We start from the raw sequence: 16,011 nt of genomic DNA on the forward strand, positions 1-16,011 counted from the left end.
GAAAGTTTGCTGTGGGCAGGAGCTTTCCTACCCCACTGCTTCCAGGGAGGAGGAGAGCTGTGTCCTGCAGGTTCCCCTGACCCCCCATGATGAACCTCAGACACCTGTAACCAGCTCCTGTGTGGCTCCAGGCTCTTTGCCAGAACTGTGCCCACTTTTTCATGCATCTGCTTGTTCCATTCAAGCACTCATTCTTCTGGGAGAAAGACAACATGGCTGATGTTCCTGAATTTCAGCTCTTTCTGGGAGGAGGAGCAGAATCTCTGGGCACAGCTGGAGGAGACCGCTACGCTAATTTGTGCCTAGCTGAATCCCAATGATCCCAGGCACCTATGTACTATAAAAATGGGCTGAAATCCATCTGCACCTGCCTTTACCCTACCTCCCTCTTCAGTCACTGCGAGACATGGCCAATGTTCTGCACCATATTCCCCTACAGCTGTTTGGAAGAAGCAATACGCAGAGAGCCAGGCAGCAGAAGACGAGAGAGCAGGGACGGGGAAAGAAAAACACCCTTGGAAGAAAAGAAGGAACATCGCCTCCCAGGCACTCACATTGTGAAGTTCTCCTCCATGAAGCAGCGGTTGCGGAGCAGCCCAGCCCACAGCTGCACCCCGATGATGCCGAAGATGAAGAAGACAAAGAAGCAGAGGAGGAGGACGTTCCCCAGCATGGGCAAGGTGTCCAGGAGCAAATTCACAAGGATGCGCATGCCTGCGGGGGGGGAAGAGAACCAGAAGGGGCAAGTGTAGGGTGGATGGAGAGAGAGAGAAAAAGGGAGAAAAGACGGGAAAGAGGAGGGAAGAAAAGAAAAAGAAAGGAAAAATTAGAAGACGGGGAAAAAAAAAAAAAGCCACATAAAGATAAAAAGCAGAGTGTCGGAAATTAATTACTGCCCCAGTCAGGCTAGATTTATGATCGTTGCCCTTTCTTGTCCTAACCTCCACTGACAGGCAGCCAGCAGAGCTGCTGTGATGCCACGATCTCGTAACCCTAGGCCTCTGTCTGCAGCACCGAGAAGAAAAAGGAATAAGACTTTCGGCACCATCGGCTGTTTGATTGATATTTCCCCCTCCCTCTTCCTGCAGAGAGGCAACCAAGTGAAAACTCTATCCCGAAGGTGCCCAGCAGCTCAGCGACCCCATCCTGCAGATGGCTTGGACCGAAAGTCATCCCAGTTTGATGAATGCACACCGCAACCTGGGAGAGTTGCACTGACGGTCTGAGGCCGGCCTGCCTCATGCGATGGACCTCTCCAACACAAACAACTGGCATTAATCGGTCTTCTCGGTGGCAGCTTCATCAAGGGGTGGTCCTGGAGACCACACTGTCCTCTCTTGGCTAGTCACCCTTCCCCAGCAGGCCTAGAGCGCATGGGTAGTGGGCACGGCCCTAAACGCTGTTGGCCCAGCACCTCTGGCCAGCACAAATGTTCCCCAAATCCCCCCCACTTTTTCTTTTGTTAAATAACCTAATGAATTCTTTCTCTGGTTTTATTTCTCTCCCAGCTCTTCAGCTCACGCAGCCGCAAGCAGGGGTAAGGACAGACTTGTTTCTCCATAGAGCTAATGACTTTTCCTCTGCTCTCCAGGGATGGTGAAAAACCTAGAAATCCTTCTGAGCATCACCGTACCGCCTTTAACCCTGCGCAGTTATCTCTCCTCACCACCACAGAGGTCTCTCCCCCAGGGTCCCGGAGAGTTCCTTCACTGAAGATGTTCCATGTAGGCCAGCAAATAATTAGCTAATTAGGTATTTATAACCAGTTCATTACTTCAGATGGCAGGAGAAGGGGAAAGAAGAGGGGAAGATAAGATTAGGATTCACTGACAGCCCTCTGAGGCACAAGTTAATCCCCTTTGTATGCCCAGCGTCAAGTAATTAGCCACATGATGCTGTGCATTAGGCTGCCTCCGTTCCCCAGCTGCTCATGAGGTGGAGAGGGAATGGAAGTGGTGTCAGCAGGGCACGGGCACTGCAGGGAGAGGGAGGAGGGTGCCTGGTGTGGGATATTGGCCTGGTTTAGCTCAGGGGGGCGTGTTTTGGGATGGGTGGGAGATGTGCAGGGAGGAGATGCCGAAGGGTGGATCACGAAGGAGAAGGAACGATGGCGTTAGCTCTTCCAGGGGATGACTAACGCCAGGCTGTGGAGCAGCTGCAAAGCCTTGCTTGCCTGACTGCCCAGCTGGATCGCCAGCCACCGGCTAAGGCGCTTTCTAGACAGCACATCAGTAACTCAGCAGTCCAGCCGCTCGCTGGGGATCGCGGACACGCCATGAGTCACTGCTGGCTCTCTGATCTGTCACCATACAAAGCCCAGCAGCACAGGCACCGTGCCCTGCTGCCTGTCTCCGTGACCTCCCAGGCTCTGCAGCAGCGCTCTGTGCATCACTTCACGTTCCCAGCATTAACACTGCTACAGCATGAGCTCCTAATGCCCATAAGCTGCCCTGGTCAGTACGTTAGGGAGAGCCAAGTAACACAGGAATAGACACCAGCGTTGCTATACCAGCAACGCTGCAAGAGGGGGTGATGTATTTCAGAGCAGTGGCAGCAGGAACAATTAGACTGCCCTGCAGCTGAAAAGCAGAGCACTTGTCCCACAGGGGATTTCACAGACAAAACACTTGCTGGGCCAGAATTTGCTGATTTTGCAAAAACGGATTTTGTTTTTGTTCCACAAGAAGATGAGTGGCTTGCAAAACTTGCCTGCCTTTTTCTTGGAAGCCTCCTGCCTGCCCATACGTTCTCCCTCCTGACTCTCAGAGGAGGATACAGGACAGCCTTACCCACAGCTCCAGGATCACAGCCATTGCCCTCTTGCTAGGCACACTGGCATACCTGGGCCCCCAGCATCAGGCAGGTGGCCCCAGAGCATGGCATCTTTTCCACGTCACAAAGAATTTCGGCATTGGTAGGTTCCATTTCTACGTCCAAATTAAACCCAGTTTTGATTTTAAAAACTCCTCCATTTGACAACCCTCATCCTTCCCTGCCCGTCGATGCCCACTGTGGATGTGAATAGGAACACTGAACTTACATCCATCCAAACAGCAATTACAATTCTCCTGTGGAACACCTGCCTCACTTTGAACAAAGGCTCTTTTGCTTCCTGCCCTAAACTGCAAAACAATTGCTTTGGGAACCCATTTTGCAGTCCCTTGGCCCTGGGAAAGGGCAGAGTGGTCTGGCAGCCATGCTATAAGGCACCTGCTGCAGATCTCCAAGGAGGAAGGCTCACTGCCAGGCATCTCAATGCCTTCACAGGCAGGAGGGAACCAGCCCCTGCAGAGCAGCACGTGTGTTGGGGTCTGCAGAGCCTGAGCAGGGGTTCCTGCAAATGGTCCCTGTTTCTTCAAGCACCCAAAAGGTGTGGGGGAAAGAAGGAGAAAGGCTGAAGGATGGAGCGTGGTGATTTACTCAAGACCCTGGCTGAGGCTGAAGTCTCCAAAGCAACCAAAAGGCAATGGAAATGGCCAGGAGGCAAGGCAGGGGTAGCAGCATGCTTGTCAGTGCATCTTTGGGTGTATCCTGCCCTGGAGAGCTGTGACACCTCTCCTTTCTGAGGGATCTTTGCTGGACAGCCCCCATCCACAGTGACACTGCTGTGTCCTGCACAACGGCTTCTAGAAGGTGCTGGAAAGCTGCTTCTTCAGCATAATTCCTGCTGCTGCTTCTCTGCCCCTTTACTTTTCTCTTGCTGTGACTACAGAGATCTCATTCTGCCTTTCCCCTGCTCCACAGCGTCCGTGCACACCTCTCCCAGCCTGCCTCCTCCTCACCCCACCGCTGCCCTTCCCCAGTCCCCGTGTGTCCTTTACCATTGGCAGAGCAGAAGCCACGCTGGCTCACAGCAAGGAAGGAATATGAAAGGGACAATGACCTTTTCTGAAGCAGTTTTTGCAAAAAAAAAAAAAAGAGATATTCACTGAAAAGAGAAAGGAAGAGAGACCACGTAGTCCGGAGGAAAAGCAGGGAGGGAAAGCATTGATGAAGCAACATTCAGCAACCAAACAGGCTCCCAGGGCATCAAATATGAAAAGGTTTTGCTCTTCAAGGGGAAGAAAAGCTAGAAACATGAAATATTCATGAGTGCCAGGTGTGGGCTCTGAAAGACCTTTTCTCCTCCCTGCTCACCCTCATGAGGAGGCCAGGGGAAAGGAGAAAATAAAATGACATCTGCTGTGGGCATCTGAGGAAGGATCCTCGCAGCCAAGCGTCTGAAAATGAGCCTCAGATAACGCTTCCCTGTTGCCCTGTGCCCTCAGACAGGGGCAAGGGATGGGGAAAGGAGTGTGATGGGACCTCACCAGCAGACCACTCCGTGTAGCAAGGCTGCGGGCACGGCAGGGATGCGTTCACGGCTCCAACACAGCAGCAGACATCGGCTGCAGAGGTGAGGCGTAGTGGGAGGCAGAGGAGTGCTGGCATCCAGAGGCCCTTCCTGACAAACTCTGCAGATGCTACAGCGACCGTAGCTCCCCCGTGACACTTGCTGTCAGCCCCAATTAGCTCGGCTGTCACGGCTGAAGCCTCCCCAAGCAGACTCGCCCAGCACATGCCCGGGCAGGGCTGGGGAGGAGGCGAACTCCTGGCAGGTGTGCCCGCTGCTCACCAGCACCTCTCCCTGCTCCCATGGCACTTCTCTGTTCCTTTGGGGCTTTTTATTGCTTTTTCTCTCCTCCTGCCTCTTCACAGGAGTGAGGAACAAGAGCTGGTCTAATTTGTTCCCATGCACTACCTACCTCACGATCTGAATGGGGGACCAGCTCGGGATGGGGTGAGAAACCCCGCTCTTTTTCGTTTCTTTTATCTCACCCCTCTCTGAGTTTTCTGAGTCCTTCCCAAACAGGTTTAGAAAATCCTTCCTTTGCTTGGAGTAAACCAGATGGACAACAACATAATCCTCAGTACCCATCCCAATTGTATCATGGGCCAAGCCTCCAATTGTCATTGTATCTGGAACAAAAGCAAATTTCTTCCCCATCAGTGTTCATGACTGTATCTGGCAGGACATTTTGCAGTGCACAGAGCCTGAAACCTCTCTCCATCCCTCAGCCAGGCAGCTTGCCCAAGCGTGCCTTCTTTCCTTCCTCCCCTGCCCCAGGACGCATGGCAGTCCACCCAGCCAGCACCAGGTTGGCAGCGTTTTCCTGTGCAGGCTCCTTTAGGGGAATTTTCAGTGCTGAGGAACCACTCCAAGAGATGGATGGTTGTGCAGGGAGCACATAGAGAGAGCTGCACTTTTTGTTTGTTTGTTTGTTTTTTGTGGCCAGCATTGGATGCATTTAGGGGAAAAAAAAAAAAAAAAAAAAAAAAAAACCAGCTTCATTGATCTCTCTGTCAGGTTTGCGGTGTGTTTTAGCATGCATTTGGGCTGGGGTTTTGCACTTGCAGGTGGCCAGCGTGATCCATGGTTTAGGAGAGGCACTAGGTCCCTCACCAACACCCTGCTCCTGCCTTGCTGCAAGCAAAGCTGCCTAACACTTCTGGCTAGCCCAGAGACCTCATCCCACTCAGCCCGTTGACGAGCTAAGCTTCAATTATCCAAATCTTTGTCCCTCCTCAGCTTGACCACAGACGCAGAAAATATCAAAGCATGACATTTCCAGCACTTACAAAGCTTCAACTCGTACAAAAAGCTGCTGTTCATTTTCTCAGCAGCATGGGCACATCAAGACTTGCACATCAAGACTTGCCTCTGTGCACGGACTTCCCTTAGGACACTGAATCAAGTTCAAGCATTAAGTGTCCTCACTCCTTACCTTTAAAGCACTCCTCAGCTTAAGCCTGAGGTAGCCAAAATAGAGACTAAAGCTCCATGAAAGAATTGGTGGTCAGAACTTCACCCTGCTGGGACAAGGAAGCTCTCCAGAACAGTTTTAAAGTGCAGAGATGTAAGAGAAAGCACTCTGAAGCTTGCTCTGGGGCAGTAGAAACAATTCCCTTGGGAGCCAAGGACCAGCACAGACCTCAGTGCCTTTCACTCTGAGAATAAGATGCTTAGCAAGGATGGATCAGGTCAGGGCAATGTGGGCATCAAAAAGAAAAGAAAGAATAAAAGGAAAAAAAAATACACAACATATCCTCCAACACACACACAGCTAAAACAAGCACAAAAAGGAGAGCACAAACAAAATCCAAGATAACCCGCTCCAAAACATCCCCACCACCTTTTTTTTTTTTTTTTTTTTTTCTTTCTGTTTCCCTTGGGAGGAATATGAGAAAACAAACACAATAGCTAAGGATGCTCAGAGCACTGCTGAAGAGGGCTCAGGTGCTAGTCCTAGAGCTGAATCTCAATATTCTGAACACCCCAAAGCTTTCCTTCCTACCTACCCATTAAATACCATCAGGGTGCTGACCCCTCTAGACCAAGGAGCCTCAGTCCATGGTTTCTTGTGATCCAAATGGAAGACACCTCAGCTCTGCAGTGGGCTGCATCCTATTAGAGGTGCTCTGTGCACCCTACGAGGGATGCTCTGAGCCCAGCTAAGTCCCACAGATATCAGCGAGTTCAGCACAAAGCCCTTCCACCACTGTCACTCACGTGCACTAAGTGCCACCACAACGTGGTTGGTAGCCACATAACCAGTGACACGAGCAGAAGTGGAGACACCAGCAAAGGTACATTCAGGAGTCCCCTGACTTCCCCTTTTTGATCTCTCATCCCATTAACCCTTGCAAGCTTTGGGCTGCTAAGCACCCTTGTCTTGGAGAGCGATGCCAGGTACCGGGTTATTTCTTTGAGAGGTGGCTCTTTGGAGGATCACTGCCATTCTGTTTCTTTTTCTAATATTGCACATCTAATAAGCAACACCTACTACCACCTGCTGCTGTTGTTCATTCACTGATCATCTCTTTTTTTTTTTTTTTTTTCTCCAGTTATCACTGCAATGATGACTGCATCCATTTTCAGTGAAAACTCCCTTAGAAATATACAGAATCAGCTTTTCTTTCCGAGCTGCATAGGTCACATAACACTGGGGACAATAGGTAACGCCAATGCTGTGGTTGCAAGCCACTTGCATCGATTCTATAAATACCATGAAGTTCTTTTCATATACCTAGCACTGCAAAGTAGGACAGAAAAATGCAAAATATTATGTAAAGTAATGTTAATGCAACTTCTGGTTAAGGTTTAACAGAGCTAATTTCCTCTTGCTGTCACTAGCATGAATCATGCTTCTTTCTACTGCAGGCAGTGATGTGACATTAGGTGAAACATGCGCGAGGGGAAGAATCAGGCCCTAAATACACAAAGATCAAGAAACTTAGGCTTGTGGTTGTAAATTGCCCTGCCCACACACACAGAGTGCAATTTGCATTAGTGTATATGACATTATCTTTTACCCGATAATACATTGTCATTATTGCTCACATTTCCATGGTATCCATCGCTTGATAGGTCCCATGGGACAGATTCTGCAAAACAGCTCAGCTCCCATTTAGGCAGCAAACTACGTGGCTGGGCTTTCGAGAGCGCCGTGTACACTGAAGGCTGAGCTTGTTTGAAAAGGCAGCAGAATTGGCACAATGGGAGCTGCAAGGTTCTGCGCATTTTTTAAATTCTGGCTTGGCAGGTTCCCCTGGAGGAGAAGGAAGAAATAAAGATTCTGGCAAAGGGCTCTTTATGACTGGTGGTTTTTTTTTTGGTTGGTTGGTTTTTGTTTTTGTTTTTGTTTTTGTTTTTGTTTTTGTTTTTGTGTGTGTGTGTGTGTGTGTGTGTGTGTGTGTGTGGTTTTCCCAAGCTTGCTTTACTTCCAGTAACACAAACTCCAAAGCGCTATCGCTAACTCTTGCGATTTTTATCAGAAGTCTCGGGATGTGTGGCATTAACTTTCAGATGTGAAATCTTGCCATGGCTTGACAATCTCAGATCACATTAAGAAAAAAGCAGGAAATTTTCTATTCCTCACTACGATGGGGAGAAAGAGGAACACAGGATCTGAATCTCAGGTCTAAAGGTCTGAAAGCTGCAAGAAAAAATAATAATAATCTGTGGTTCTTTTTCCTTTCCCTTTTCCTCAGATATCTTGATATCAAACCCGGATGATGACTTAAAAGGACACAATTTAAGACTTTTGAATACTTGTTTGTAATAACAGTGAAATTGAGCAGACTAGCTCAGAGAGGGAAAAATTGCTTTCTCCCATGATCTGTTACCACCCAAAAAATAAAATAAAAAGACCAAACAATGCCTGTACAAAACAAGGCATTACCAGTTGTACATTTCCTGCACTTCAGTGTTCCCCAGGTCTCTGCCATGACACTGCGCTAACAAAGGGATATAATTTTCTTTTTGCTTTTTCCCAATTTTAGCTTGATTACCCATTTAAACATGTGGCAGTGTGCTGCACGCTGTGGAATACACATGAAAAACAGTGCTAAGGTAGGACAACAAGTAAATAAAATTGGAGCCTGTTTTCAGGGACTGAAGATGTCCTCCGTTATTACAGGAGGTGGGTCTGTTGCAGCCTGGTCAGCTGGTTTAAAAGGCCCTATAAAAGCACTGATTTGCAAACCTATCCAGTATATTTGCCTGTGAGTTGACAGACTTTATATTAGTGCTTGCACTTCTTTCAGTTTTGATTCCTCCTCTTCTCCCCATCCTCAATTTCTCGGTGCCACCCTATATGCAGAGGTGCACCACACCACTAAGATGGGAAAGCCTTTGCACGCCGTGCCCCCCAAAACCCTGCCACTTGCCTCTCGTGCACATCTCCACATCCCTAGCCCCTTCCCTGCTCTGTTGGTCCTCACACTGCTCTGCTCTATCCTGTGCAGTTTTCCTGTCTCTTGAACATGCCCATCTAATTTAGGGCTCAATTGACTTGATAAAGAGCTGTGCTGCTCAAGGAGCAGCGCATAAGGGGGAAATGGGGCTGAGTTATTTTTCCATCACTGATCTGACCCATCTCCAAGGAAAGGCATCCTCTATTGGCCTGCTCCAGGCACAATTATCATTGCTCTGTTCAGTGCTTCGCTTCACTTGGCTAGGAGATTGGGCTGGGAAAGGAGGATATCAGCTGAACTCGACCCTGTCAGCATCGCCTACAGCTGGCAGCCTTGTCTTCGGATACATTTAAGTCACACATGGACTGACTTGGGCATTAAAAGGGCTCTTTGGCCTCTTAACTCAGGTGTATGGATGCTGTGAAAGAACACACTCTTGTCCCTAGGCTAACCCTGCTCAGGACTGAGCTTGTGCGTGGATAAATTCCTGTGTTTTAAGTACAGTTTCTGTGTCACTGAGATGTGATAGTAATAGATATTAACCAAGCATCTTCTTATATGAAGTGAAATTGGGCAAAGTTTAAATGCTTGGGGAACACAGAACATCTGAGTTGCAGTTACTTCTTCACAAATAAAGCCATGAAGAAAAAAAAAAAAAAAGATCCGTAATGGTCAGATGAAACTATACATTTCTGAAACGCAATCACTGTTGGAAGAGAACAAGTACGTGACTCTTCCTTCAAAAAGACTGAAGCATCTGAAACAAAGACCCTGCACAGGTGGGGTCTTAGAAGAGGATTCTCATACCCCTTTGCATTTCCAAATCCTTGGACAGGACTGTGCCCGTCAAATGCTCTTGCCTTTTTGTCTGATCTGGCTGTAAATAAGACTGTTTTACAGACTAATGTATCTTAGTCAGAAACTAATTTCACACATGCTCATCAGTGAAATTAGTTCTTCAAAAACACATTTAGAGAAGTAAATGTCATCACTTTTCCCCTGTGCCAGGTGCGGGGTTCATAGCCAGATCGCTCCATCTTAGGCACTGTCACGGCACCGAACACAGGTAGCTCAGAGCAGAATACAGATTTAAGGGATATAAATGTAAAACACCTGCTTTTCCCATTCCAGGGTTCAGCTGCTTCAGACTATTTTTATATTGCAGCTTTGGTCTAGTGGGATGAACAGAGGGCTAAGAATTAGGAGACATCAGCTGGATTCCTGATATTGCTGGTGACACTCATTGGGTCTCACTCACCCAGTCTGAAACATGAGGAAGATTAAACTAACAAGCCCTGGTTTGTATTTCTGAGAGCTGTAGAAGAAAAGTAGCGAAATCTCATCTATTTGGACCCATGGAGCTACTATAATGATAATAATAAAGAAAAATGGGGCTAGACCAAGATTTTCTTACACAGCAATTCTGCCAGTAAAAATGCCTTTTCATTGAAATGGAAACACTTTGAGATGGATGCTGTGATAGCTACTGATACTTCATCTAGCAAAAAGATAAGGAGGGTGATAGGGGAAAGCGTTTTGCTAAAGTTGAAATGTTCTATTTCAATATTTTTAGAATGACATACTTGAAATTCTTTTGTTTTGAAACTTTCTTGTCATGACTAAATAGAGGAAGAGACCAAAAAGTCAAACAAGCTACCTAAAATTAGGCAGAATAAAACCATATTAAAATGCATGGGAAATGTTTATTCTTGTTCTGAGAAGAAAAAAATATATATATATAAATATGTATAAAAAGCATAACTTCCCACAAATCTGAAATCCTATTTCCTGCACAGCTAGAAATAAGCATATAATTCTATATTTCTGATGCCTATACCTCCGCATAAGTATTACTGCACTCACACACCAAGTATTAGCACATGTATACACTTCCTATTCAATAAAGTTGCTATGCAACACTCTGCAACAGACTCCTTCACTTCCGTACAGTGTGCTCAGCTGAAGTAATCTGCTTCCAAATGATGAATCAGTTACTAAATTGTAAGTGGAAACTGGAAGGCATCAAACACAATGCAAAGACTCTTCTTTGCATAAGACCAACACTACAAGAGTAAACTGAAGAAACATCTTCTGCTCCAATGTTGAAAAACATAATAACAGAAGTGAAAGAAATTCAGATGATCAGAAACGACAACAGACTCCCTGCTCAAAAGCAGGCAGAAATAAAACAAAACCAGCAACCCCCCAACACTCCCCCACCCTCAAACCGTGTGCCTTGCTATGGGAAGAAGGGATGAAAGAGCTAGCAATAACAGCGACGTCTCACCTAGCAACCTGCCACACAATTGCAAGAGGACAATAACAACAAATGGAGGTGGAATTTCACCCCCAGCCCAGGACACAGGCATGCTCAGAGCAGAAAGCAACTGCCTCTGTCGCACACCCAAAGGGTATTTTGTATTTTGCCTCTTTACACTTGTTCGGTGGCTTGTCACACCAGCTTGCTGCTCCAGAATTGAATCAGAAGGTAACAGGACCAGAAGCAATCTGTAATGTTTTGTTTCATGCATTTTCAGACAAAACCCCAAAAGGCAGCACTCCTGGGGCTGTAGTCGGGAAAGCAAGAGATAAGCAGGAATGCTAATGAATGTATGATACATATTACAAAAATAGGGCACCTCATGTTTTCTCTAGTACTCTTTAATAATTACAGGTGGATGTAGGAATGATCAGGCAAGTCAGATCCGTAATCTACTGCATCCACGAGTGTAGTCTGAAATGGTCAGTAGCACATCCTGCTGAGAATTACAAGAAACGGAATTAATTGATGATAACTGGTAGCTAAAAATCAGGTCTAACCCTGAAGCAGGCAAATTTGATATCCACAAGTGTCTTACATAAGCTCTCATTCCTTGGACAATCCCCTTTTACTCACTGCAAGAGGCCCATGGTGTCCCTTGATCTAGGGCTAAAAGGACTGCCCCTGGCAGTGAGTTTTGAGGTCTAATTAAGAACTGTGTGGAGAACCTCTTGTTTAATGGACGTTTGCCTTAATGGACAGTATGATACCCTAATGGACATTAAATTTGCCCCCTTTTGTTTACACTAGCTGTCCTTTTCTTCTTCTGTCGTGATTCAAGTAGTAGAGACTATGCATCCTTTATGTTATATGTAATGATTACAGCACACCCATTGGTCCTCTCCTTGTGCTCCTCACAAGTCTCACTGCAGAAGAGCATTCAGTAACAAGAATGAACACAAGCAAGAAGAATTTAGACTTATCCAATTTGGGCATTTAAATTTTTGCCTTGTCTTCCTGCCAAGAATATAAAATAAGTATATCTAATTTATCAAGCAGGTGATGCTTTTTCCTCTTCCACATTGCTAGAATTTCCTTAGAGTCATTCTATATTTGCTCCCTCCTAACTATTCAGTCCACATCGTCACGCTCTGTAAAAACCAGTCCCTGTCCAGGTGCCCATGTGGAAGCCTCTGAGATCGGCTGCTGGTGAGCACTGGGTCTTGTTGTCCCATCGTGGTCTTCCGAACACGGCTGCACATCTGTACTGGGGATTAACACCCTGCTTCTCCCCACACATCTCTGGCACTTGCATCAAGGTCTCAATCTCCTTCTGCCTCTGGCTGAGTTATTTCCTTCTTTGTTTGCTAGCACCTGCAAGCCCTCCAGTTTGGTATCATCATCACGTCTCACTAATAGACTTTGCTCTTTCTTCAGATCAGTAATGAAGAACTTTAAAAAGACATTAAAAAAAGATTTGTGGCCAAAGGTCCTATTAATTATGTTTGCTGTACCCCACTGGGCACCTTCTTCCAACGCAGCACATTCTCATTTATCATAAGACTTTGTTTACAGCCTCTTTGCCAGTTTTCAACCCGCAAGTCAGTGCTTCCTCTCCCAGGGACACAGATTTCATTTTTTCTTTTTTTCTTCCCTCTCTCTCTCTTTTTTCTTTTTTTTTTTTTTTTTTTTTTAATTAATAGCAGGATGTCTTTCTTCCAAAAAGTTCTCTCTATATAACCACAGATTTATGTAGCGAGGAGGATACATAAAGGTTTAACCACAGAGTGGAAATTAAAACAGCATCAATTTCATACAGGTGGAGTTTTATACTGATAAAAGGAGCAGACAGACAGCTTCACGGTCAGGACGCTCAGGGGAAATTCAATGGGTTGTGCTCTGCGGAGGTCAGCCAAGATGATTGAACGCCTCTCTAGGGCCTCTGCATCTACAGAGAGGGTCTCTGATGGGCCAGTGCTGGTCTCACCTACACCACTCATCCCCCAGCATAACTCCTGAAAACGGGGGGCCAACTCCAGCTGTTCTGGGCTATAAATAAAAATAAAACAAGCCCTCAGCTTTTTGTTAGTCAGGTTTTGCTCCTGAACACCAGTGCCTGGCAATTAACACACGCCTTTGGCAGGCACCTACAGGAGTCAATTGGGTATCGTTCAAGATGTTCCCGCTCATCATAAAGGTTAAGTCTGCGCTGATAATAGGGAGCAGCCTCAAAGTGGTCTCTGAGCGCAGACTTACAGGACTGCTTAGGAAGCACAGGGGAAAGGGAGCTGCCCTGCCACAGCTGGCCATACATCCCATAGGTCTGAACAAACCATGCACGACTTCCAGGGCATCCCCCTCACCTCAGTATCAGCTTCCAGAAGAGATACTCTCATTTTTGTCCCCCCCCACAATGGACATGTTAAATGCCTGAGTGCATGGTCAGTGCCCAAAACAGCTGCTTCTCTGCCACGCTGGGCACACGGAACTCAGCCTCAGCTCCTCGGTCACACCTTGCGGCCCTCTCTGTCCTTGGCTATTGCCAAGACAGAAAAACACACCCAGCAAGAGGGACAAGACCACTTTCTAGAAGGGCTCTGCATGGAGCCACAGATCCTGCTATCTGTCTCCAAATAGGTGTCATCATGAAAATGACTTTGGCGCAAAGCAAAAACATATAAGGAGGGAGGAGGAGGACAACTGTGCAAACTTCCTCAGATCTAGGAAAGAAAAGGGAGAATCTGAGCTCAAGATAAGGATTAAGAGAGCTCTGGCAAGGTCTTAGCCACTGCAGACAGCCTGATTAAGGAGATTATGGGGAAGAGCAGAGAGACTTCCTGCTATTCTGTGAGACAGAAAAATGTATGGAAGAAACGGTGAAGGTCTCATGGGGCTGTACATGGCAGCTGCTGCCTTTGAGCAGAAAAGAGCCAGAAACATCGGAGTGAGACAGCTAGCTGAGTTCAGAGCTTCTGCAACCCCTGGACCCCAAACAGTATGCAACCCGCCAGCCGGCTCACCTCCATCTACTCAGACACAACCAAAGCCTGAGCCACCTCCGTTGATGCCTCCCGTGGTTAAATAACGATGGCACTGCCTGCTTACTCCCCTCCCAGGCTTGCAGGGAGAGCAATGCTGACTTGAGAAACAAACAAAAACAGAGAGGCAGAGTAAAGGAAGAACCAGAGTTTCTCCACAATGGGGAAAAAAACCTGCACACGCCATGTGGCAGCCTCCACTCGTTTAGCATCTGAACCCAGCCCAGAGAACAACACTGCACAGCCTTACTGATCGTGTATTCACCATGTATAGCCCAAGCTGGCTGGGTATGAGAGGCAAGCATGACTTACTGGGCACACGGTTGATAGCTTTCAGGGGTCTCAGGACGCGGACAGTACGGATTGCAGACAAGTTAATGTTTTGGAGATCCAGGGAGTACTCCACCATCCTGCAGAAGAAGAGAGAAAGAGTTTAAAACAATCCAAAATCCTGGCTTGAGATACAGGGTAGGGTTGTTCACGCAGTCAGCGTGGTGCTGAACCTCACTGCTGCTCTGTAAAGCTCTGCTGTAGGTGTTCTCCCAGTGCAGGATGAGGTCCCTGGAGGAGGCTCATGTTAAGCTGTTTTACCTTGCGTAGAGGCAAACTACTTAAAGCTGTAACGTTTTCAGCTAGGTGGGAAGGCTTCTCCCATAGCTGTGAATCACTCCTTTCTGACAGCACCAAAAGAGAAAAATCCTAATTTTAGGACATATGCTAGACCTCAGTTTTTCTAACCCAACAGCATGCTCCCTAAATAACCTCAAGGTGCAAATAGCTATGACTAATGCGTTGGCTTTGCCGCAAGAGCAGCAGGTGCAGGTTACAAAAGTGACCTGGCCCAGCATCCCTTAGCCCATCGCTCCTCTTGCCCAGTATGGCAGATGCCCAGGTAACTGGCCTACCTCTGGGAAAGCACTGGGAGACACTGAGTTATAATAACCATACACCCCGGCCAGCAAAATCCACCTGAGGATCTCAAAGTATTTTATGTTTTATTGAGCACAGGTGCTTGAGGCCTCTGGGAAGACATGAAAAGGGGATCAAGAGTGACAAAGCTGACAGGTGAGACAGCAGCAGAGTTAGGGACAGAAAGTGCTGCTCCCGAATCTTCTCTCAGACACGACTAGTGAAGCTACACAAGGCTCCTTTTCCAGCCTTTCAAGGTGCTTAAGAGATGGAGGAGGAAGGAGGGAACAAAGCCTTTTGTTAGCACACCCCTTCTCAAACCAAAAACATTACAATTGATATAGAAAGACCCACAAGTCCATAGTCCAGTAGCCTGAAGTCCACCCAATCCCTCTGCCTGGGCACCACTGAAGGGTGAATGAGAGAGCATTAGTGACGGTGAGAGCTAGTCCTTAAGAAATATCAAGAAGAGGACTCGAGTGAAACCTGTCACTATGTGGATGTAGTCCCCGTGTCCAGGGGCTGCCAGTTCCCCTCTCTCACAAGCTCTGATCTCCCTCCTTTATCAGATACAAAACAACTTTCTCCTAGCCTTTCCATACACCCTGACTCTTACATTTCTTCAGACTGCACTGAAGGACTGATCCTTCCACTGATCACCCTCTTCACTCTAAAGGACCTTGAAGAGCAAGTGTCGAGTTATCTGTCTACACCTTTCACAAAAGGGACTTGTCAGAGTGATAGATTTTCAAACACAATAGGGTAAACCTGTCGAAGTGTTGTGATTATTCTCTCTCATGCTCTCTTTCTTTCCCTCTCTCATTCCTTTCACTCTGTTCTCTCATACACTTTTAGGGTAATTGCATGAAATAATTCTTTCTCTGAAATGCAGTGGCATTCATTTACCTCCCCGGAGCTGTCAGTTCCACATATACCAGAGGCAGAAGGAGAGAGGAGGGATTTCATGCAGATAATCAAAATACACACACACACACAAGATGCAATCCCAAAAAAAGTACCAAACCCAGAAGCAACATACAGATAGCCTACAGAAAACATTAGTGATAA

General features: G+C 46.9%; 1 protein-coding gene across 4 annotated transcripts in view; it reads right to left on the reverse strand.

The window, feature by feature from the left end:
• Window positions 1-16,011, reverse strand: part of CACNA1I (calcium voltage-gated channel subunit alpha1 I) — a 142,722-nt gene that overhangs the window by 50,241 nt on the left and 76,470 nt on the right. For all 4 annotated transcript variants that reach the window (XM_072037385.1, XM_072037387.1, XM_038180105.2 and 1 more), the window contains exons 4-5: window positions 14,347-14,444; window positions 555-714 (exon numbers count right to left, since the gene is read on the reverse strand). In XM_072037385.1, the coding sequence (XP_071893486.1) occupies window positions 555-714; window positions 14,347-14,444 (258 nt within the window). The remainder of the gene's footprint in view (window positions 1-554; window positions 715-14,346; window positions 14,445-16,011) is intronic.

Source organism: Anas platyrhynchos, chromosome 1, assembly GCF_047663525.1.
Source record: "Anas platyrhynchos isolate ZD024472 breed Pekin duck chromosome 1, IASCAAS_PekinDuck_T2T, whole genome shotgun sequence".
Classification (NCBI taxonomy): domain Eukaryota; kingdom Metazoa; phylum Chordata; class Aves; order Anseriformes; family Anatidae; genus Anas; species Anas platyrhynchos.